This window comes from Oncorhynchus kisutch, linkage group LG16 (genome assembly GCF_002021735.2).
Source record: "Oncorhynchus kisutch isolate 150728-3 linkage group LG16, Okis_V2, whole genome shotgun sequence".
Taxonomy (NCBI): domain Eukaryota; kingdom Metazoa; phylum Chordata; class Actinopteri; order Salmoniformes; family Salmonidae; genus Oncorhynchus; species Oncorhynchus kisutch.
Genome location: NC_034189.2, coordinates 27291179 through 27309239, shown reverse-complemented (window position 1 = coordinate 27309239; position 18061 = coordinate 27291179). Strand labels below are relative to the sequence as shown.

Below are 18061 nucleotides of genomic sequence, written 5' to 3'. Positions count from 1 at the left end.
ACGACTGATCTGTGTAAAGGAAAGAATGAATGGGGCCATGTATCGTGAGATTGAGTGAAAACCTCCTTCCATCAGCAAGGGCATTGAAGATGAAACGTGGCTGGGTCTTTCAGCAGGACAATGATCCCAAACACACCGCCCCGGCAACAAAGGAGTGGCTTCGTAAGAAGCATTTCAAGGTCCTGGAGTGGCCTGGCCAGTCTCCAGATCTCAACCCCATAGAAAATCTTTGGAGGGAGTTGAAAGTCAGTGTTGCCCAGCAACAGCCCCAAAACATCACTGCTCTAGAGGAGATCTGCATGGAGAAATGGGCCAAAATACCAGCAACAGTGTGTGAAAACCTTGTGAAGACTTACAGAAAACGTTTGACCTCTGTCATTGCCAACAAAGGGTATATAACAAAGTATTGAGATAAACTTTTGTTATTGACCAAATACTTATTTTCCACCATAATTTGCAAATAAATTCATTAAAAATCCTACAATGTGATTTTCTGGATTTTTCTTTCTCATTTTGTCTGTCATAGTTGAAGTGTACCTATGACGAAAATACAGGCCTCTCATCTTTTTAAGTGGGAGAACTTGCACAATTGGTGGCTGACTAAATACTTTTTTGCTCCACTGTAGCTGTAGCTAACTAGCCAGCTAGCTTTGTAGCCATGGATCGTGCACCTTCCATTGTTTAGCTAGCTGGTTGACGTTTTCCTTTTGTAACCAGAGCAGATGAAAATCAACATTCACCTCTATACATGCTGTTTCCATTGACAACCATACATAATGAGGCAGTTAAGGGACCTCGTGGACACCCTTAACTTTTGTACTTAATTTAAAACGGGGAAAATTCACATCTTGTGCAACTGACTTAAAATGACAGGAAAATACAAGGGGGAAATTAACTTAAGTTGTTTTATGCAACCGGGCCCAGGGTCTCAAGGGCACAGATAAAAGTAGTCTACCAGGGGGATTATGTCAGTAAACATGTCAGTCAAATCACACGGTTGTCTCTTAGGTCTGATGTCCGGGCACAAAACTGTATTGGTTGCCACTGTTCAGGATGGACATGAGACGGTCTTCGTCCATGGAGCTTAAGACGTCCAGGTCGTCAAGGGCGGCCGGCTGGCTGGCGTTGCCGGGGGAACTGTCCATCATGCCCTCGTTCTGGAGCAGGCTGACAATGCTGTTGGGGTAGTTCATCCAGGTGCTGCCGCCACAGCCGGTGTGGTGGTTGGCTGGGTCTGCTTGGTTCTGGGCCGCGTTGTTGGCCACAGTGTTGGTGGAGGGTAAGTGGCAGGGTGCCTGAGGGGCTGACGCCTCACTGCTCTTTGGCCCTTCTCCAGCCAGACAACTCTGGCCCAGCATAGCCTGGAATTCTTCAATGTTTATACTATCTAGAGTCCCTGGCGCTTGTGCCTCAGAAAAGCTGGGGAATTCGGGTAGCTCCTCATCCACCTTGAACTGGGAGCCTTGGACCCCGAAGGTAGAGGTGGGCTCTGGTGTAGGGGCTGCACTCACCGGCTCCTGGGGACAAGCAAAGTTGTGGAAAGCGAATCCGTTGAAGTCCAACAGGTTTACGGTGGAAAAGGCCTGGGAGGAGGCGGCTGTGGCTGCAGAGGCCTGGGGGTTGGTGGTGAAGCTGGCCACAGGGGTGGCTTTGGGCTGGGAGTCCAGAGTCAGGCTGTTGAGGAACTTCCAGGTCTCGGCTGCGGTGGAGGAGGCTTCTGCTTTGGGCTGGGTTTGAAACAACTTGCCTGGCTGGGGGCCGTTGTAGTAGGGCTGGGGCTTCACAGAGAAGGCACTAGGGGGCACCACTGGGTTCATCACTGCAAGAGAAACACAGTCAATGCCACTGTCCCTTACCCAATTCTGTATACTGCCAAATGTACAAATAAACGTAGGGTCCCTTAACAGTAGTATCTATGTTAACTTTGAATAACATATAGAATGTTACATATAGAACAACACCCTTTACCGTATTAACGCACCCATTAATAATAAACAGCTAAATAAATAGTATGGTTTACCAGGCTGGCTAGCTGCTGGCTTGGCGGTGACTGTTCTCCTGGCAATGTTGAACGGCCTTGTCTCTGCTGGCATGGTCCCTGGAATTCAAACATACACCATCACACACTAAAACCATCAGAGGACACAGCTGTCTAGTTCAGCGACATGGATCATTTTAGACACTTACCCGACATCAGGGACCCCAGCTTCAGATTCTGTAACATTCCCTCTGTCCGTTTTCTCTTCTCCATCAGTCTATATTCATCTGTACAGTGAAAGATTCTAGAGTTAGCCTGGGTAAAATGTTTTGCTTGACAACCACACAGGCCACAGGAGTTATGCCATAGAAAACAAAGTGGATCGCCATCGCAACGGAAAGGGAAGTGACCTGGGTCGGAGGGCAGGAACTGGAAGTCCATTGGCTCGCTGACCTCACGATCCGAGGGCCTGCGGAGCTGCATCTTCACTCGGATTGGCTCGGTCAGGTTGGTGTCGCAGTAGGGCGGGGTGCAGAACACAATGGCCACCTGCCTGTGTACGTCCGCCTGGGAGAAGGTGCCCTTCCCCTCCCACGAGCCCTGGAAGAACCGCACCTCGATGTCCTCTGTGGAGGGGAGAAAGAATGGGGTGGGAGAGGGGATGGGAAGGAGGAGGGGTGGGAGAGTGAGATATGAGAGACCGGCTTAGAATCAATTCCCCCAGCCAGTCTAACTGACTTGGTAACATTCTGTAACAACATTCTTTCATTGGCCCCCTTTTTATGTCATACAGGAAGGATATAGAACCAATGAACTAGGTTAAGTTTGACCAATTAAACAAGTGGTTACCAGTGGGCTTATATACACACAATACTTTCAAATCTGTGTCTGGCAAAGAGGAACTACAACAACAAAAAAGGCATACATGAACAAAGCCGTTGGCGCAAGGTTAAAGAAACTAAAAGGCTCAACTCATTAATGCCAACAAAAATAGAAGCGTGTGCGTGTGACAGAAACCTTTTTGCACTTTGTCACAAAGTAAGAAGATCTCATCTCCCCCTATGCAGCTTCCAGAGTTTCTGTTCACTCGACAGATCTTCAGTTCTGCTGTGTTGGGTGCTCCTGTGAGACAGAAACGATAGAGATGAAGTGTGAAGGGGCTTCATAAATGAGTGAAACTGACACTGAGTCAAATGTGAAACATATGTTTTGGCACTGTTTAACTGTTGGAAGTTCTTTGGAAATATGTTGTTGAGTTCTTAGGAAAATTATGTCCCGCTCTCATGCTCTTGTGGTTATAACCCAAATGTCCACATTTATTTTCAAGAAATGTAATTTGAGCAGTTTCAACAGCTGTGAAGAAGGGGGGGGGGGACACTCTCAAAAGCTGGTTTGAACCGAACGTTGTACTGTGCAGGCTTTGGGTTTTAATGTACAACAACATTTGTATATTAGTAAGATCACCTGCCAAAATTGTGGGGTGTGTATGATTGTGTGTGTGTGTGTGTCAGAGAGGATGTGTGTGAGAGTGGGAGTAAGTGAGAGAGGGTGTGGGAGGAAGGGAAGAGCACGTAGGCCTATGTGTGTAAAGTTACCTGAACAGTAGATGGTTAGTGTTTTCATAACATTGTCAGACAAGTTTAAAAGCTCTTTGTATCCATAAAGCCAAGTCTTTTTTTCCCTATAGTCACACCCATTTAGAATGCCTGAAGCTTTAACAGTACTTAAAAGGTGTGTGTAAGGAAAGAAAAGTGTGTGTGCAAGTGTTAAACAACAAGGGCATTGATGAGAGGGAGCAGGCCGACTTAAAACATTGGGAGCATCAATAGCTGAATGTTCCAGTGACTTTTGTGTTAATGGGGAAGATGTTCAAACGTTCTGGTGTAGGTCCTTCTGTGTTTGACACTTACAATCAACGCATCGTTTGCCTGCTATTTAATGCACTGATGATCCAATAGAAAGAAAAAAAACGTATTTAGCGCAAAATTTGTGCAAATTCAAAAACTGTTATCCATCGCAATTTACTCATGCCATTAACTCACTTATTTGAAACGTTTCACAGCCCAAATGTGAATATATATGTACGCAATTTGTTTTGCGTTTCCCGTGATTCTTATATTTATTATTTCGTTTTTTTCTCCTCTTTTTGTGTGATTTTGCTCCCTCTGGGTTACTGCTTGTATGTACACAATAAAACAGGAACACCCAGGACAGAACAGTCAGAAGAGTCAGTGTGTACTTGGTGAGCGTTTGGTGTGTGTAGCAGACTCACTGTTGTCGTAGATGGGCTGGGACACCACAGGCTCCAGAGGGCAGAGTTCCCCGGTAGGCAGAGTGATCGAGGCCTGGAAACACAGCCTCACTGCATTTAGGTCAAACTCCTCCCACATGTTCGCCTCAGGAACTGCAGACAAAACAGCACATCAGACACAAAGCAAATTGGTGTGGCATCGGGGATAGGATACAGTCGGTATCAGATAGCCAGTAAGTCACAGTCAACAGAGGAAAAATACATTCCTACTCACATGATATCATTGGAATTAACCAAGGCAAACAAACATGAAAATTCGATTGGAGGAATGAATTTTATAACTGGTATAATGTTATGACAGTGGATTGTCACGTACGGTGTGTGTGTTTTTGGTTTACCTATCCTTATGGGGACCAGAAGAACTCACAAGGACAGTAAAATAAGGACAATTCGGACAAGTGGGGACATTTCGCCAGTCCCCACAAGGAAAAAGGCTATTTTAAGCGTAGGGGTCAGGAGTTAGAGAAAATATCATTTTGAAAGGGAATCAATTGTTCGGTCCCCACAAGGACAGTAAAACAAATGTGTGTGTGTGTACACTCACTGTTGAAGGGGTTGTTTTGGGTCTGCAGCCTACAGGAAACTGCCTCGGCCACATCCTTTTTCTTCACACACTGAATGCCCAGGTTCTGAAAACTGAGAGCAGACAGTAAAACAAGGAGTCAGAGTGAACGTGTGTGAAAGTGAGATACTGTAGATATCGACACACAAGAGGGTGCTTATTCAACCATCCTCTGCTTCTGGCCTTTACAAACCAAGACTATGTGAAACAACTTATCCTGAATGGTTATATAAATCATTAACTGGTACCCTTTTGTCATCCAAGTATATGTCCTCTATCAAGATGTTGGCAGGTACACTCTGCACAAAACAAACATTATGTTTCTTTGTATTTCATCACACCCCCACCCACTAACAAATCTGCCCACACACACACACACCCACACAGGTACACACATATCCACACCTGTCTAGTAATTTTCACAGACCTGCCCTCACACCCACCCTCAAGCCCCGGACACACACACACAGGGACCCTCCGTCTAACCTGTGTACTCGTCTCTCCTGCAGGTCTGCCTCATAGTAACCATGTTTGCAGTCTTTCCCCACCAGTTCGTGGGGGTGGGGCTTGTGAGGTGGGTTCTTGGTCACCAAGGAGACGCGGACACGCAGGGGGCCATTGTAGTTGTGCACCTGCATGGGACCAGCCAGGTTAGCAGGATGAGTATCATCACTCACCTTAGAATCTCCACCACTTCCTTATCACCTTCAAATCTCTATAAATCAAGTGTCGTAAAGCATAATGTAGGACTGATTAGACTGCTATACCATGGTTATAACTAGACAAAACGGCTCGTTTGTATAACAAATCTTACTTTGATTAATAGTTGAGCCATCGACTATCTCAGAATATATGGTGACTTAGCTACAATTCTTAAAGGAATACATCGAGATTTTGGCAATGATGCCCTTCATCTACTTCCTAGTCAGATGAACTTGTGGATAGCATTTTTATGTCTCTGCGTACAGTTTGAAGGAAGTTGCTAGCTAGTGCTAGCACAATTGCTACCTAGCGCTAGCGCAATGACTGGAAGTCTATGGGTATCCACTACCGATAGACTTCGTCATTGCACTAACACTAGTTAGCATTGGCTCGAGAAATCGACCTCTAACTTCCTTCATACTGGATACAGAGACATACAAATGGTACCCACGAGTTCATCTGAACTGGTGAAGTAGATAAAGGGTATCCCTTTAAGGTCTCGGAATGAATTCATTAAGCTACAGAGTAAACAATGGCATGGAATCATTTGAAAATGACAGGTTGATTATCCGTGTGATTAAAGGGCGCCCTCACCTTAATGGCGGGGTGTGTCTTGGTGGTGTCATTGCTCTTCTCTCCCGGGGTGCTTCCCGCAGAGCGCCCCTCACACTTGTACCTGAACCTCATGCCCCTCTGCTTGGGCTGTTCAATGATCTCAATGAAAGGATTACCTGCACACACAGAGAGACAGAGACAGATATGATATATATATGGAGAGAGAGAGAGATAGATAAATATATATATCTATAGATAGAGAGGGGGGGAGCCCAATGTAATGAAGGTCCTAGTGCACCTCTAAACTATCACAATGTAATGTACCTAAAGCAGTGTTGAGCTTTCGCAACAGCTGTGATTCATCATGTTTGTATGTGTTTTAAAGCAAAGCTGAAGATCCAAGTCAATACATTCATGAGGGAGAAGCCAAAAAGTTGACTCACTGATTGTCACCCATCAACATGAACAGGAAACAGTTACACAGAGTGATAGAAATCTCATTACCTTGGTTCAAAGGGGGCTGTTCCCATCCATAAATTCCTAAGGAGATGGGAGGAATTGACAAACATTTACTATAAGAAAGAAATCAGTAAGAAATGATCAATCAAAATCCACAACCTATAATTTCCCTCAACTACTCTCTGGTAAGTAAAGGCCCACAATAACTGGTGCCATTGAAGATCACAACAGTTCAGCACAGATCTGCGATAGAGATTAATCTCCTCCATATGCAGAAGGGTGTTAACTAACAGTAGAATTCAATAGGTTTGCATTGAAAACACTGGAGGTTGATCTTAAACACAATAGCAGACAAGGCATGATCGCTCATAATGTTTGACCTGCCAGGATTGCCCTGAAAGTGTACGGCGAATGAATAAAGAAATGTATTTAGACAGGGACAATAAAAGGTCTCAGATTACATTGCTCCTATTGTGTCTGTGAGCAGTCGGAGTCCAATTTAACACATCTTCACTAAAGGCACTGCCCTGGTTCATGGAAAAAGACTGTCCTGGTTCTTTGAAAAATACTGTCCTGGTACATAGAAAAATACTGTCCTGGTACATAGAAAAAGACTGTCCTAGTTCATATTAAAATATTGTCCTGGTTCATAGAAAAAGACTGTCCTGGTTCATATTAAAATACTTTTTCTATGAACCAGGACAGTCTTTTAATATGAACTAGGACAGTATTTTTCTATGTACCAGGACAGTCTTTTTCTATGAACCAGGACAGACTGGAAACTTGATTTGTGGCGCTTGTTCATAGCCCCACCCACCACTGTTTCGTGATGACTTTTCTTTGAAATGGCCACTCTCTAAGAGAAAGGGATGCCTTCCATGTTTGTTGATTGTCGACCTTCAAGTCTACAACGTAACTTTTCGTAATGTCATATTGTTGCGTGGCTTTATTAACAAGCTATTAACCTATATATAAGCACAAAACATTGATGACGTACGATCATTTCATAACGTTACATTGCAAACGTTTACCCACAGCTAGCATACGTTCATCATTTATTTTACGACGTAATCTCGGGTACAACGGCGTCCCCTGATTAAGTGTCAAAATTGTATATATTTTCATAGGCCTACGAGTTAAATATTACCTTGCGGCGAAAGTCAAAAATCTTGGAGAATCACATAGGCGCTTGACTGCCGTTCTACTCTAATGTTTGGATAATAAACATTTTTAAAGCATCCATAATGAACATAGTTCTACTAGATATTATGTGCAATTCTAGAGCTATAGCCTAATAGACGTAGGCCGATCTACTTCCTAGTACAGTGCTGGCAAGTCAGCGCCAATTATCTCCATTATTTTGTATTGACGTAGTACAACACCAATAGTATGCGGGCTTCACCCTTGTGCGCAAAACAAATTGCTAAGTTTCCCACGACACTCCAACATGCATTTACCTTGCGGATCAGTTTGTAAACAAACTTACCATCCATTTCCAACGTCGGCCACCGTGATTAATCGAATAGCCTTTTCCCTATAGGTTGTTTGTCCCTTAAACACCGTGTCACCTTCTCTTGACAGCTTGTTCTTTCGCCTCCCTCTCGCCACCCCCAACTTCGAGACTCCAATGCAACTTACCACCTCCCCCTCAAATGGTGCGGAAATACCCAAATGACGTGGGCCTATGTTAAAGGGGCAATCTGTAGTTGCTACATCCATTTTTGGATTTCTAATTCATTATATGTACCCATCGATTCTTGAAAATATAACTTAGAAATTGCCTCATGAGCTTAGTTCAACTCTCCAAACCCCATCGTAGCCCCAAATATAAACTTGTTTTCCTTGTAAACACAGTCAACTTAAACACTATAGCCACAAAACATGGATAAACAAAATGTTGACATCATGGATGGTCAGTTACATCATCCATCGCTCTGTCTATGAATTTGAAAATGCTCTAATTTCTTCAGCCCCATCCCCCCAGCTTTCTACCGAAACAGAGGAAGGGAAACGCTTTCATTTGTTTTACTGCTTATTGCTGCTTTAAAACTATATAGTACAATGGCAAACAAGTAGCCTACACAAATAATCATATTCTGTTTGTTTTTTTATTAAACATGAAATCTTGAATGAATCCAATTAACCGAAAAGTACCCAATTGTCATACTTGAGGAAAGGTAAAGATACCTTAATATAAAATGTGAAAGTCACTCAGTAAAATACTGCTTGAGTAAAAGTCTAAAAGTATTTGATTTTAAATATACTTAAATATCAAAAGTAAATAGAATTGCTAAAATATACTTAAGTATCGAAAGTAAAAGTACAAATATTTAAAAAAAATCCTTATATTAAGCAAACCAGACAGCACAATTTCTTTCTTTTTTAATGTATGGACAGCCAGAGGCACACTCCAACACTCAGACATAATTTATAAACAAAGCATTTGTGTTTAGTGATTCCTCCAGATCAGAGTCAGCAGGGATGACCAGGGATGTTCTAATGATAAGTGTATGTATTGGACCATGTTCTGTCCTGCTAAGCATTTAAAATGTAACGAGTACTTTTGGGTGTCAGGGAAAATGTATGGAGTAAAAATAACATTATTTTCTTTAGAGATGTAGTGAAGTAAAAGTTGTCAAAAATATAAATAGTTAACAGCAGTTTTAACAAGTGCCTTGTTAAAAGTTCATTTGTGGAATTTCTTTCCTTCTTAATGTGTTTGAGCCAATCAGTTGTGTTGTGACAAGGTAGGGGTGGTGTACAGAAGATAGCCCTATTTGGTAAAAGATAAAGTCCATATTATGGCAAGAACAGCTCAAATAAGCAAAAAGAAACGACAGGCCATTATTACTTTAAGACATGAAGGTCAGTCCATCCCGGAAAATATCAAGAACTTTCAAAGTTTTTTCAAGTGCAGTCTCAAAAACCATGAAGCGCTATGATTATACTGGCTCTCATGAGGACCGCCACAGGAAAGACTGAGTTACCTCTGCTGCAGATGATAAGTTCAATAGAGTTAACTGCACCTCAGAAATTGCAGCCCAAATTAATGCTTCACAGAGTTCAAGTAACAGACACATCTCAACATCAACTGTTCAGAGGAGACTGCGTGAGTCAGGCCTTCATGGACATAAATAAGAAGAGAAGAAGAGACTTGCTTGGGCAAACAAACACGAGCGCTGGACATTAGACTGGAGGAAATCTGTCCTTTGGTCTGATGAGATTTTTGGTTCTAACCGCCGCGTCTTTGTGAGACGCAGAGTAAGTGAACGGATGATCTCCGCATGTGTGGTTCCCACCGGGAAACACGGAGGAGGAGGTGTGATGGTGTGGGGATGCTTTGCTGGTGACACTGTCTGTGATTTATTTAGAATTCAAGGCACACTTAACCAGCATGACTTCGACAGCATTCTGTAGCAATACGCCATCCCATCTGATTTGTGCTTAGTGGGAATATCATTTGTTTTTAAACAGGACAATGACCCAACACAGCTCCAGTCTGTGTAAGGGCTATTTGACCAAGAAGGAGAGTGATGGAGTGCTGCATCAGATGACCTGGCCTCCACAATCAAACAACCTCAACCCAATTGAGATGGTTTGGGATGAGTTGGAGCGGAGAATGAAGGAAAAGCAGCCATCAACTGCTCAGCATATGTGGGAACTCCTCCAAGACTGTTGGAAAAGCAGTCCAGGCGAAGCTGGTTGAGAGAATGCCAAGAGTGTGCAAAGCTGTCATCAAGGCAAAGGGTGACTACTTTGAAGAATCTCAAATATATTTCGATTTGTTTAACACCTTTTTTGGTTACTCTATGAATCCATATGTGTTATTTCATAGTTTGCATGTCTTCACTATTATTCTACAATATAGAAAGTAGTAAAAATAAAGAAAAACCCTTGAAAGAGTAGGTGTGTCCAAGCTTTGGACTGGTACTGTATATGCTCCGAATCTATTTACAGAAGATATAGGCCTACTGAGAATGGATATGTACAGCAGTAGATATATAGGAGTAAGCTATGTCATGAATCCAGTGGGCCCTGTATTAATAAATACGCAATGTGTATATACAGTGTAACAAAAAAAAATCCTATTTTGTTGCATTACAACCTGTAATTTAAATGGATATTTATTTGGATTTCATGTAATGGACATACACAAAATAGTCCAAATTGGTGAAGTGAAATGAAAAAAAGTACGTGTTTAAAAAAATTATTTGCCTACCTCCTCATGCCTTTTGCACACAATGTATATAGACTCTCTTTTTTTCCCTACTGTGTTATTGACTTGTTAATTGTTTACTCCATGTGTAACTCTGTGTTGTCTGTTCACACTGCTATGCTTTATCTTGGCCAGGTCGCAGTTGTAAATGAGAACTTGTTCTCAACTGGCCTACCTGGTTAAATAAATGTGGGGGGAAAAATACAAATGTTTTTCATCTGCAGGAACTGGGAAACTGGTCAGAATTGAAGGAATGATGGATGGCACTAAAATCAGGGAAATTCTTAAGGGAAACCTGTTTCAGTCTTCCAGAGATTTGAGACTGGGACAGAGGTTTATCTTCCAGCAGGACAATGACACTAAGCATACTGCTAAAGCAACACTCGAGTGGTTTAAGGGGAAACATTTAAATGTTTTGGAATGGCCTAGTCAAAGCCCAGACCTCAATCCAATTGAGAATCTGTGGTATGACTTGAAGATTGCTGTACTGCAGCAGAACCCATCCAACTTGAAGGAGCTGCAGCAGTTTTGCCTTGAAGAATGAGCGAAAATCTCAGTGGCTCGATGTGCCAAGCTTATAGAGACATACCCCAAGAGACTTGCAGCTGTAATTACTGCAAAAGGCGGCTCTATAAAGTATTGGCTTTGGGGGGGTGAATAGTTATGCATGCTCAGGTTTTCCGTTTTTTTGTCTTATTTCTTGTTTGTTTCACAATAAAAAATATTTAGCATCTTCAATGTGGTAAGCATGTTGTGTAAATAATACAACCCACCCCCCAAAAAATACATTTTAATTTCAGGTTGTAAAACAACAAAATAGGAAAAATGTCAAGGGGGTGAATACTTTCGCAAGCCACTGTATGTATGTGAATGGTGTGTATAGACAATATGGACAGTAGCAAGTTTGTACAGCAGTAGTTACATAGGATGAGCCACAACTAAAATGCAGTATATGCATATGGAAACATTATTCAAGTGACCAGTGTTCAATGAGTCTTTATGTACAGTGCATTTGTAAACTATGTCTGGCAAGGACATTCAGAGACTTGTCCCGAAGCCAATCCTGCGTTGTCTTGGCTGTGTGTTTAGGGTCGTTGTCCTGTTGGAAGGTGAACCTTCGCCCCAGTCTGAGGTTCTGAGCGCTTTAGAGCAGGTTTTCATCAAGGATCTCTGTACTTTGCTCCGTTTATCTTTCCCTCAATCCTGACTAGTCTTCCAGTCCCTGCCACTGAAAAACATCCCCACAGCATGATGCTGCCACCACCATGTTTCACCGTAGGGATGGTGGCAGGTTTCCTCCAGACGTGATGCTTGGCATTCAGGCTAGAGAGTTCAATCTTGGTTTCATCAGACTAGAGAATCTTGTTTATCATGATCTGAGAGTCCTTTAGGTGCCTTTTGGCAAACTATAAGTGGGCTGTCATGTGCCTTTTACCGAGGAGTGGCTTCTGTTTGGCCACTGTACCATAAAGGCCTGATTGGTAGAGTGCTGCAGAGATAGTTGTCCTTCTGAAAGTTTCACCTCCACAGAGGATCTCTGGAGGTCTTTCAGAGTGACCATCGGGTTCTTGGTCACCTCCCTGACCAAGGCCCTTCTCCCCCGATTGCTCTGTTTGGGCGGGCGGCCAGCTCTAAACTTCTTCCATTTAAGAATGATGAAGGCCACTGTGTTCTTGGGGACCTTCAATGATGCAGAAATGTTTTGGTACCTTAACCCAGATCTGTGCCTCAACACAATCTTGTCTCGGGGCTCTACAGACAATTCCTTTGACCTCATGGCTTGGTGTTTGCTCTGACTGGCACTGTCAACTGTAGGACCGTATATAAACAGGTGTGGGTCTTTTCAAATCATGTCCAATCAATTGAATTTTCCACAGGTGGACTCCAATTAAGTTGTAGAAACATCTCAAGGATGATCAATGGAAACAGGATGCGCCTGAACTCAATTTTGAGTCTCATAGCAAAAGGTCTGAATACTTATGTAAATAAGGTATTTCTGTTTTTCATTATGGGGTATGGTGTGTAGATTGATGAGTACAATTTTTTATTTAATCAATTTTAGAATAAGGCTGTAACGTAACAAAATGTGGGAAAAGGGAAGGGGTCTGAATACTTCCCGAATGCAGTCTCAAAGGTGCAGGGTAGATTACCAAGTGGTAATCGGCTAGTGACAGTGTCTAAAGTTCAGAACAGGCCGGAGGTTAGCTGGTGATGACTGTTTGACAGTCTGATTGCCTGGAGATTGAAGCTGTTTATCAGACTCCAGGTCCCAGCTTTGATGGACCTGTACCGTCTCCTCCTTCTGGATGTTAGCGGAGTGAATATGCCATGGCTCAGGTGGCAGAAGTCCTTATTCAACGAGTTTTAGTGCAATTTACAGCTGTATTAGTTGTATGTTACATTCTATTCTATTCATAAACCCATATATTCTATTCTATTTTATTATTTTTGCCTATATTGAATGCCTGTTAATATGTTGAAGCTGAGTAGGGACGTCAGAGACTAGGTCAGCAAGGCAGAATACAGTGGTTTGGTATATACAACTGGGCCAGTAGACCTACAGGCATGTGCTATCACTATACTATACAAAAAAAAAAAGTTAAGTCCTTATTGTACCTACATGTAGTGTGGGTCGTGCTAAAGTACAAGTACCTGTATATGATCTTTGTAGAACATACATTGGTACTGTCTTCAAGCGAGTCTAAAGGGGAAAGTCACCAGTGTGCGCATGTATCCTCGTGCGCTCTTGGATCATGAGCCAAAAGGCCAAGAGAGAGCGCCAAAAGCCAAGTTAAGAAGCGCGAGCTGACCCATCACACTCTCTCCAGTCTCTACTAGCTCACTCAGAATGTCAACTCAACTCCAGGAGGAATAAAATGTTTCACTCCAGGAGGAATAAAATGTTTCACTCCAGGAGGAATAAAAACCGGCCAGTCTATAAGATTGACAGTATTTATATCAATGAAATTCACCATTGATTTTGAAGTGATTTACAAATCTAGGCTACCCTGTGAGATGTATTTCATTGTTACTGAATTATTTACTCATTTATTTAGGTTTCTGCTTTAATCAATAATAACATAAGAGTGCATTTATTACTATTATTATTATTTATTATGCCTTGATCAAGGGCATATCGTTACTTTTTCATTTATAGGCTACATGGAGACGCCATCAATTATTAGACATGGAAATGTTAAAAGTCATGGAGAAGTCATGAAGAAGTCATGACATTCCATCTGTCAAAATGTGTATGAACCCTTAACAGTGAATAATCAGAGCTCTTTATAGCGTAATGTAATTTGTGAATTTCAGTTAACATATGCTAGTCTAATGGACCGACCTCTTCCATCCGTAATCAAGCACTGACATAAACAAACCATGAATGAAGAAATCGCTTCTTGCAATTTCCTACAGCCTACCTTACTGAATATTGCGCATGGGCTATGGGCATATAGGACTTCATTCCAGACTATTATTAGGATATGACTGCATTGTTTTTGATCTATAAAACATACACTAGACTAGCTATTATGATTAGCCTACATGTTCATATTGGAACGGTGTTATTATCGTGAACCTGTTCTATTATATAAGCTTATACCATACATTTGATTCCCTCCCAGTACAAATAAAATTTCGGGCGGAGAGACCCGGGAGCATGCATTCCGCGGCTGTGAGTCGGCGCCGGTGTTCAGGCGGTGCCTGCCAGGGTCTGTGGCAGCAGTTAGCAGTGGAGAGAGCCCTGTCTGTCAGCAGCACCCACTGTAGAAATGGCGGAGGGGGAGTTGGACGTCGACTCGCTGATCGCCCGGCTATTAGAGGGTGAGTTTATCAAAGCCTTTACATTCTTTATTTTACATTTCAAAACAAGGCGCTGGCCATTGCGTTGCGGTCCCTGTCCTTGTAGTGGTTAGTTTACAACAGGAGGCCCTAGTTCGAGGGAAGGAGAGCCCGGAGTTGTATAGGACTATCCGGCACTTATCAGAAACACAGGCACACCTATACGTTTAACACCCCCTCTTTCTGCAGTTGTGCAAAGTACTTAAGAAAAAACATTTGAAAGTACTACTTGAGTAGTTTTTGGGGGTATCTGTACTTTACTATTTATATTTTGGACTACTTTTACTTTTCTACATTCCTCAAGAAAATATACTTTTTACTCCATACATTTTCCTTGACACCCAAAAGCACTCGTACAGTTTTTTAATGCTTATCAGGACAGATACATGGTCCAATTCACGCACTTATCAAGATAAAGTTCCTGGCCACCTGTAAATGTAAAAAATATATATGTAATAGAAAATGGGGCAGTCTGGTTTGCATAATATAAGGAATTTGAAATTATTTATACTTTTCCTTTCAATACTTAAGTATATTTAGCAATTACATTTACTTTCAATACTTATGTATATTTTAAACAAAATACTTTAAAACTTTTTACTGGATGACTTTTACTTGAGTCATTTTCTATTTCACTCTTGGCATTCTCTCAACCAGCTTCACCTGGAATGCTTTTCCAACAGTCTTGAAGGAGTTCCCACTAATGCTGAGCAGTTGGCTGCTTTTCCTTCACTCTGCGGTCCAACTCATCCCAAACCATCTCAATTGGTTTGAGGTTGTTTGATTGTGGAGGCCAGGTCATCTGTTGCAGCATTCCATGACTCTCCTTCTTGGTCAAATAGCCCTTACACAGCCAGAAGGTGTGTTGGGTCATTGTCCTGTTTAAAAACAAATTATACTCCACTAAGCGCAAACCAGATGGGAAGGCGTATTGCTGCAGAATGCTGTGGTAGCCATGCTGGTTAAGTGTGCCTTGAATTCTAAATCACTGACAGTGTCACCAGCAAAGCACCATCACACCTCCTCTTCCATGCTTCACGGTGGGAACCACACATGCGGAGATCATCCGTTCACCTGCTCTGCGTCTCACAAAGACATTTGGACACATCAGACCAAAGGACAGATTTCCACCGGTCTAAAGTCCATTGCTCGTGTTTCTTGGCCCAAGCAAGTCCCTTCTTCTATCCTTTAGTAGTGGTTTCTTTGCAGCATTTCGACCATGAAAGCCTGATTCACGCAGTCTCCTCTGAACAGTTCATGTTGAGATGTGTCTGTTACTTGAACTCTGTGAAGAATTTATTTGAGGTGCATTTATTTGAGGTGCAGTTAACTCTAATGAACTTATCCTCTGCAGCAGAGGGAACTCTGGATCTCCCTTTCCTGTGACAATAATCATGAGAGCCAGTTTCATCATAGCACTTGATGGTTTTTGTGACAGCACTTGAAGAAACTTTAAAAGTTCTTGAAATTTTCCGGATTTACTGACCCTCATGTCTTAAAGTAATGATGGACTGTCGTTTTCTCTTTGCTTATTTGAGCTTTTCTTCCCATAATATGGACTTGATCTTTTACCAAATAGGCCAATCATCTGTTTACCAACCCTACCTTGTCACAACACGACTGATTGGCTCAAATACATTAAGAAGGAAAGAAATTCCACAAATGTACTTTTAACAAGGCACACCTGTTAATTGAAATCATTCCAGGTGACTACCTCATGAAGCTGTCTGAATATGAATATCAAGAGTGTGCAAAGCTGTCATCAAGGCAAAGGGTGGCTACTTTGAAGAATACAAAATCTACAATATATTTGGATTTGTTTAACACTTTTTTTGGTTACTACATGATTCCATATGTGTTATTTCCTAGTTTTGATGACTTCACTATTATAGAAAACAGTATAAAATCAAGAAAAACCCTTAATGAATAGGTGTGTCCAAACTTTTGACTATACTGTATATATAGATAGTTAGTGTCAGGTTGAATGAAAGGATATACTCTATTTTAGGAAAACAAACTGAGTATTGAGTCAACAATCCTATCTCTCTCTCTCTCATATATATATATATATATATACACACACACACACACACACACACACACACACACACACACACACACACACACACACACACACACACACACACACACACACACACACACACACAGAGTCAGTGGTGGAAAAAGTACCCAATTGTCATACTTAAGTAAAAGTAAAGATACCTTTTATAGAAAATGACTCATGTAAAAGTCACCCAGTAAAATACTACTTGAGTAAAAGTATTGGGTTTTAAATATACTTAAGTATCGAAAGTATAAATAATTTTCTTTGGTGTATTTTTTTATGGATAGCCAGGTGCATGCTCCAACACAGCACGTGTTTAGTGAGTCTGCCGTATCAGAGGCAGCAGGGATGTTCTCTTGATAAGCGTGTGAATTAGGCAATTTTCCTGTCCGCTAAACATTCAAAATGTAACGAGTACTTTTCGGTGTCAGGGAAACCGTATTAAGTAAGAAGTACACCATTTTCTTTAGGAATGTAGTAAAGTAAAAGTTGTCAAAAATATGAATTGTAAAGTACAGATACCCCCCCGAAAAAAAATGCTTAAGTAGTACTTTCAAGTATTTTTACTTAAGTACTTTACACAACTGCTACTCACATATGGTAAGAGGTAGAATTTTTTTAAATTTTGGTCAAACGTTTCGGTTAGCCTTCCACAAGCTTTCCACAATAAGTTGGGTGAATTTTGGCCCATTCCTCAGTAACTGAGTCAGGTTTGTGGGCCTCCTTGCTCAAACTTTTTTTCAGTTCTGCCCAAAATGTTTCTATAGGGTTGAGGTCAGGGCTTTGTGCTGGCCACTCCAATACCTTGACTTTGTTGTCCTTAAGCCATTTTGCCACAACTTTGGAAGTATGCTTGGGGTCATTGTCCTTTTGGAAGACCCATTTGCGACCAAGCATTAACTTCCTGATGTCTTGAGATGTTGCTTCAATATATCCACATAATTTTCTTTCATCATGATGCCATCTAGTTTGTGAAGTGCACCAGGCCCTCCTGCAGCAAAGCACCCCCACAACATGATGCTGCCACCCCCGTGCTTCACGGTTGGGATGGTGTTCTTTGGCTTGCGAGCCTTCCCCTTTTTCCTCTGAACATAACGATGGTCATTATGGCCAAACAGTTTTATTTTTGTTTCAACAGACCAGAGGACATTTCTCCAAAACGTATGATCCTTGTCCCCATGTGCAGTTGCAAACCGTAGTCTGGCATTTTTATGGTGGTTTTGGAGCAGTGACTTCTTCCTTGCTGAGTGGCCTTTCAGGTTATGTCGATATAGGACTCGTTTTACTGTGGATATAGATACTTTTGTACCTGTTTCCTCCAGCATCTTCACAAGGTCCTTTGCTGTTGTTCTGGGATTGATTTGCACTTT

General features: G+C 41.9%; 2 protein-coding genes across 3 annotated transcripts in view; one reads left to right on the top strand and one right to left on the bottom strand.

Moving 5' to 3' along the window:
- Window positions 1–886: 886 nt before the first annotated feature.
- On the bottom strand, window positions 887–8194 carry LOC109906578 (transcription factor p65). 2 transcript variants are annotated; one of them, XM_020504336.2, is made up of 11 exons: window positions 8054–8194; window positions 6613–6648; window positions 6148–6284; window positions 5338–5483; window positions 4834–4925; window positions 4251–4382; window positions 2996–3100; window positions 2389–2604; window positions 2188–2265; window positions 2021–2098; window positions 887–1819 (listed from the first exon to the last, which is right to left on the bottom strand). In XM_020504336.2, the coding sequence occupies exons 1-11, from the start codon at window positions 8058–8060 to the stop codon at window positions 1005–1007; spliced, it is 1842 nt and encodes a 613-aa protein (XP_020359925.1). In that variant the 5' UTR covers window positions 8061–8194; the 3' UTR covers window positions 887–1004. The 2 variants fall into 2 exon arrangements, with proteins under 2 accessions (XP_020359925.1, XP_020359926.1); XM_020504337.2 differs by lacking the exon at window positions 8054–8194 and adding an exon at window positions 7715–7811.
- A 6255-nt stretch (window positions 8195–14449) lies between these two features.
- LOC109906577 (serine/threonine-protein phosphatase PP1-beta catalytic subunit) overlaps window positions 14450–18061 on the top strand; it is a 33411-nt gene continuing 29799 nt past the window's right edge. The window contains exon 1 of the mRNA XM_031792160.1: window positions 14450–14608. Within this exon, the coding sequence (XP_031648020.1) occupies window positions 14557–14608 (52 nt within the window). The 5' untranslated portion in view covers window positions 14450–14556. The remainder of the gene's footprint in view (window positions 14609–18061) is intronic.

Bases quoted from the DNA above. Each gene is read 5' to 3' on its own strand.
- LOC109906578 (XM_020504336.2), bottom strand. The intron at 6,285-6,612 runs GTAATGAGATTT...CTGTGTGTGCAG, and splicing joins ACAGCCCCCTTTGAACCAAG to GTAATCCTTTCATTGAGATC. The intron at 2,266-2,388 runs GTCACTTCCCTT...TTCACTGTACAG, and splicing joins GTTCCTGCCCTCCGACCCAG to ATGAATATAGACTGATGGAG.